This window comes from Acipenser ruthenus, chromosome 11 (genome assembly GCF_902713425.1).
Source record: "Acipenser ruthenus chromosome 11, fAciRut3.2 maternal haplotype, whole genome shotgun sequence".
NCBI lineage: Eukaryota > Metazoa > Chordata > Actinopteri > Acipenseriformes > Acipenseridae > Acipenser > Acipenser ruthenus.
Window position 1 is genome coordinate 34,236,050 of NC_081199.1, and position 6,000 is coordinate 34,242,049.

General features: G+C 35.9%; 1 protein-coding gene across 3 annotated transcripts in view; it reads left to right on the plus strand.

The window, feature by feature from the left end:
• LOC117426847 (activin receptor type-1-like) overlaps window positions 1–5,396 on the plus strand; it is a 36,830-nt gene extending 31,434 nt beyond the window's left edge. For all 3 annotated transcript variants that reach the window (XM_034044961.3, XM_034044963.3, XM_034044962.3), the window contains exons 8-10: window positions 1,011–1,208; window positions 3,640–3,770; window positions 4,236–5,396. In XM_034044961.3, the coding sequence (XP_033900852.1) occupies window positions 1,011–1,208; window positions 3,640–3,770; window positions 4,236–4,370 (464 nt within the window). In that variant the 3' untranslated portion in view covers window positions 4,371–5,396. The remainder of the gene's footprint in view (window positions 1–1,010; window positions 1,209–3,639; window positions 3,771–4,235) is intronic.
• The last annotated feature ends 604 nt before the right edge of the window (window positions 5,397–6,000 follow it).

A 6,000-nucleotide genomic window follows, 5' to 3' on the forward strand; every position in this document is an offset into this window, starting at 1 on the left:
CACGCATGGTTGAGTGATTGTGTACTTCTGGCTGAAAGTGGGGTGTTCGGTAGACCGATCACCGGTTTGGTGTTCGTAACTCTGGGGTTTTACTGTACTGTGCATTTTATTGAAAATACAGCTGTGAACTTTTAAAAAGTATACAATGCAAATTAACTGCACCCCCGCCTAAACTATACTACTTAAACTGGCTTGGTGGGTGTAGCAGTCATTCTGCGTTTTATATCTATAGTTTCTAGATCTAAGCATATGTATACAGTACAGTACAATCCATTCCAGATTATATGGCTAACTTCATTTGGTACACCTGATTTTCCTGACAAAACTGTAGTTTGCTTATTTTAGCTTGGACGTGACTTTTTTTTTACCCTCTCGTGTTAGTTCTGGACTGGGTGAAACCCTGTTTATTAAGAATTGGATGTCACAAAACTTTCTGCATCTTAACTTTGACAAGATGGAGGTTATGTTGCTAACTGCCCACCAGTTACATAAAACCAGCGCTGTAAACTTGTCAGTTGATGGCACAATGCTTGAGTTTAGATCCAAAATGAGAAATTTGGGAGTTATTTTTGATCCTGGATTAACTTTTGAACCTCAGAATACTGTTAAGGCATCATTTTTCCAACTTAGAAACATCGCTAGGGTGCGACCTATGCTTTCTGCTTCTGTAGCTGAAAAACTGGTTCATGCATTCGTTTTTTGAGGATTGATTATTGTAACGGTCTGCTTACAAGCGTCTCCAAAAGCACACTGTCCAAATTACATGATGTTCAGAACTCAGCAGCTCGTATCCTGACAAGGTCACATGCAAGGGATCATATCACTCCTGTTCTAGAGTCCATGCACTGGTTGCCTGTCAGGTTTTGTGTTGATTTTAAAATGTTACTTCTTACTTTTAAGGCTTTACATGGTTTGGCTCCACAGTATATATCTGATCTCTTATCAGTCTACATGAAAGGAAAGTCTTGTATTTATAATCATTAATCCTATTTTTATTTGTGTTATTTCAGGTCTTGCGGTGATGCATTTCCAAGATACTGATGAGTTAGATGTGGGAAATAACCCCAAGGTTGGGACCAAGAGGTATATGGCACCAGAAGTTCTAGATGAAACCATCCAGGTTGACTGCTTTGAGTCTTACAAGAGAGTCGACATCTGGGCGTTTGGGCTTGTCCTGTGGGAGGTTGCCAGGAGGACAGTTAGCAATGGTGAGTATAGTTTAGACTTAAGATTGCAGACAGTAAATACTAAAAGAAACTTTATAAATGAAATGTCAAATGTTTCGACTAAAGGGCTTTCTCAGTGTCTTCAATGTTGAAATCAGTTGTTTAAGAATGTGAAGCAAAACTAATTTCAACATTGAAGACTTTCAATCAGAACGTTTTGGCATTGAATTTACAAGGTCTCTAAATAAAGAGTTTTACCGGATCTATCTCAGTGGTCTGTAAATATCAAATGCACTATTTATTGGCATAACCATATAACTGAAATGTTCTTAAAATATAAAAATCTTTGAGGGTTGGAGGTGAAATCCATTACTGTTTTTTTTCTTTTTTTTAATGCAAATTACTATACACAACCATTTAAGAACCGGAACATTCTAACAAAACACTAATGTGCTTACCCGAATTCCTAGAAGTGTGTGTAGCATTTACTATGTTTGTACAGTCGGAGCCACTTTATCGGGGTGTCTCGGGAGAAGGGAAAATATCCTCAATAAGTGGGGTCCTGCGTTTTACACAACCTGTTTTTTTCAATTGTAATACAACTGCTATCCCCTAGATGTCCCTGTAGCCACTCCAGTTATAGTAATCGAATTCACGATTAAGAAATCAATACATTACGCTTTGACTAATTTAGAAAAATAAAAGCTAATTATGATGAGTATAAATGGTAATTGAATACAGTGATGCGTTAAAAGAAAAATCGAGAGCTAAACATGGAGTCAAAGACATAGCAATCAAAAAGCATTTCATTGAGCGAACGCACACAGCAATATCCACCTGGTGTTCTGCACACCGATGGGTATAATTTATTTTGCACAACTTGCAATTTATCTTTGGACTACGAAAGTCAAAAATAGACCGACATTTATCATCAGAAAAACACACGAACGCTGACGAGGTGTTATTTTCGATTTGACAGAGGCATTTGTTTGTGCTAATATTCCCCTGGAAAAAAATGAATCGGGAGATTATTAATCAATAATTAAGCAGACTACATGACCACCTTGCGGTGGGAGGAATGAAGTGCAGCCTAAGAAAGCAGGTCACGTAAAACGCAGGGCCCTACCAATAAGCGTCTGTCCCAATTAAACAAGAGGCAGTTGAGACGACCTTAGTCACACTTTTTTGAGTCTTAATGAAAAGAAAAAGAAGGAAATCACATCACATTATGATTAAATGTTAAATACATAATTTAAAATACGAGTCAATGTTTGTTTGTTTTTTATTCCTAAACTAAATTAATCGCACCTGCGATTTTCACACACCAACTTTCTTTGCAACAGCAGCCTTAGAAACCACAGGAGACGACGCCTTCTTCATCGTGGTTTATGCAATTTACGCAAGTCGCAGTGTAATCACGTACTCGCTGCACTGTGCTACGCAGCCTGCCTTGCTCTGAAAAGCGATCTACGTTCATCATTTGAAAATACTGTATCCCAATTAAACAAAGTGACGTCCCAATTAAACGACATAAATAGCATTGGGAAGAACCGTCTCCCAGAGCTGTATCCCATTTAAGGAGCAATCCCGATTATCGGTATCCTGATTAGGCGGCGCCGACTGTACTGCCAGAGATGTAATCTGAAATTCATACTGATTTCTTCATTCAGGGTTAAATATATTTATGGATATTAATAGTCGGTGCTAGGCAAACAGCCATATTCTGTGCAGATCATTTACCCTTTAATCCTGTTGCATTGTGTGAATACAATTACAGCTCCCAAATGAATAAAGGAAAATCAAATCTATCCAAGAAAACAATTCTAATTAATAGAGTTTATCTTGCACAGTAGCACGTAATTATTGCCCAGATTAAATGTTCTGTGTGATTTTGTCTAGGCTAACAATTCATACATAACTTCAACACCAATTTCAAAAATCTGAGTAAAACTAAAGTAACCTACCGTAGGATACAATTTTATGGTGTAGCTGTTCTTTTGGCATTTTGTGCAGTGCAAGCCTTAAATAATTCCACCTATGTATATTTTTGTTGTTTATGACTTTTTAAAGCCGCTATAAGGATAGCAGATACATTATTAAAATGTAATCCTGGGGTGTCTTCTCTCAGTGTCTCTTGCTTTATTTGTACCACAGTTTTCATTTGCCTTTTACACCGAGATCACCAGAAATTTCCCCAAGCAATTCTTATAGTCCTGTTGATCAGTAGTGACACAATTTGTATTTTTAAAAAAACTATTGAAGAAAAATGGATTACAATATAAAGTGTAACCTGTATTATTTGATTTGAAGTATTGTGGTGTGGAGAATGAATTTTAGGTTAACTGAGATCTTGTTTTGATAAGTTACATTTGATTACAAATGTTTTAAAAGTGCGTCCTAAGCGTTTATCTCATATAAAATCTGATTTACTCCACAATTTGATTGCACAGTGCTTTTCCTTCCTCTTGCATAGGTATTGTAGAAGACTACAAGCCACCCTTTCATGATGTTGTCCCAAACGACCCCAGTTTTGAAGATATGAAAAAGGTTGCTTGCATTGACCAGCAAAGGCCAAACATTCCTAATAGGTGGTTTTCAGATCCGGTGAGTAATTGTTTAAATTGAAAGAATGAGTGGAGGAAATGATGTTCCCTTTTAAAGCTATGTTCATTATGTGACGTCAATGTTTGCCATTTGTATCTAGTTATACAAATTGCGTCCCATTAAAAAAAGAAAGATGGATCAAAGTGAAGTGTGTGCACTTAGTGACTTGGTGAGAGTCTAACTCACAGCAAAGGTCTGACATCAATGTAAGCTTCTGCTGAAGTTAAAAGCAGTAAACATTATGTTCTTGCACAGAAGAGGTTTGAAAATAGAAATCATTAAACAGTGTGACTAGCAGTGCTTGGATTCCTACTGGACTTAATTTTTTGGATTCCGAACTGCCTTTTATTGCACACCTACCTTGGCTCATCAATTTCTGAATTACCAGTAGATAAAATGTACCCTCTTTCATTATGTTAAAATATATATATTTTTTTATATTCATTTTTTTTTTCTTATTTTCAGACTTTAACATCTGTTGCCAAGCTTATGAAGGAATGTTGGTACCAGAATCCCTCTGCAAGGTTAACTGCACTGCGCATCAAAAAGACACTGACAAAAATCGACAACTCCTTGGATAAAGTCAAAGCTGATTGCTGAACTCTTTAGCACCAAGTGGCACTATAAGGGCTTCATGAAGCGCACAAGTGTTTCGCTTGGAAACAAGACATGGGATCGGTCCCGGCACAGTGCTCTATAGCGGCACAGATTATTTATTTTAACAACCTGATGGGAGAAAAGTTTGGCATCCAGAGATGGCTTTTTGGGCATTTAAAAAGGCTGTAAAGATTTGGTGATAATTTGCTGACTACTGTCAGTTCACATCCATAGGAACTTGTATAATTGTCACATTCTTCAAGGAAGAAACTGTCACCTGGGCATTGAATAATGACGTTTGGTTGTCTTAGACACTACTTGGGTAAAACTAATAACTGAACTGCTATTTCAATGAGCAATATGGTCTGTGCTTCTCTACTTTATTGCACTAGCAGTCTTTGCATTCCTTACTTGCACTGTTACTGATGCATTGTAAAAGAAAATGACTTGCCAAAAATGGATTGGTTGTATATCCCACTAACACCGTATCTTAGAAATATCAAGAACTGAGAGACTGAAAAGAAACAATAATTAGTTATTTTATTTTAGCAGCATTTCTTGCACTGGTGTTTACATTATTGTTGGAAAGTAGATTTTCTTGGTATTCTTTATAAAATGTATTTATTGCTAATGCACTGATTAGTTGTAAAATGGTGCAGCAGTTTAAGCTACTTTCTTTGTGTCTTTCTTGCTTCATAATACAACAAATGACGTATGCAGTCTTTAATGTAATCTATTTTGTATATCACATTACAGTCCATGCATTATGTATCTAATGTTTTTTTTTTTATTTTTTTTTTTATAAGCTTTATTGAGTTCAGAGGCTAAGAGTAAAAAACACTCAATTTATAATTTATACATGTGAAAACAATCTATTAAAATAAGGTTCAAGGTTTTCAAGCCTGTGGAGGTGCTTTGTCTTAAAATCTCTAACATATGTGCATTGTAAACTTACACATTTTAGAATTTACTCAACATTTGATATTTAGTAGCCCATTTGTATAAATTAAATAGAATGTTTGCAACCGACTGTATGAAAGGGTTGTTTGTGATTTGTCTCAGATCTCATAATATTGTGTTGATGTTAAACATGACATTGTTTAATTTTATTAATGACAAATGATATAAGCAAAACTGATTTAAAGTACACTAAAACAATGAAAAGGATTTCACAAAAAAAACCCACAAATAAGATTTACATGAAGCCCTCTTTATATTTAGACTAGGCTGCCCCTACTTCCAGAATCACTGCCAAATATGCCTGCATTCTACTAAGTAAAACATTATCAATACAGTTTAATGCATTATACTGTAGAGCCAGAATAATAGAGAGATCCCAAGGAGTTGTGATGTCATATACAGATGTCTTCTTCGTGCAACTTGAGAGGTGGGGAAATGCAGGACTATTGTATAAAAACATCATTTATATTTTTACAGGACAGCGAATGATAACACACAGTAAATTCAGTTAGTTTACTGCATAAAATGTTTTCTCTCTACACCAGCTCTCTTACTACTGTTCCGACTTTATCAATGCCTTCGCTGAACTAACTCTCTCAAAACAAATGCGTGAATGCTTTCATGTTATGTTTTTGCTGCATCCCTTTTAAGCTTTACATTAAAATGTTTAAAA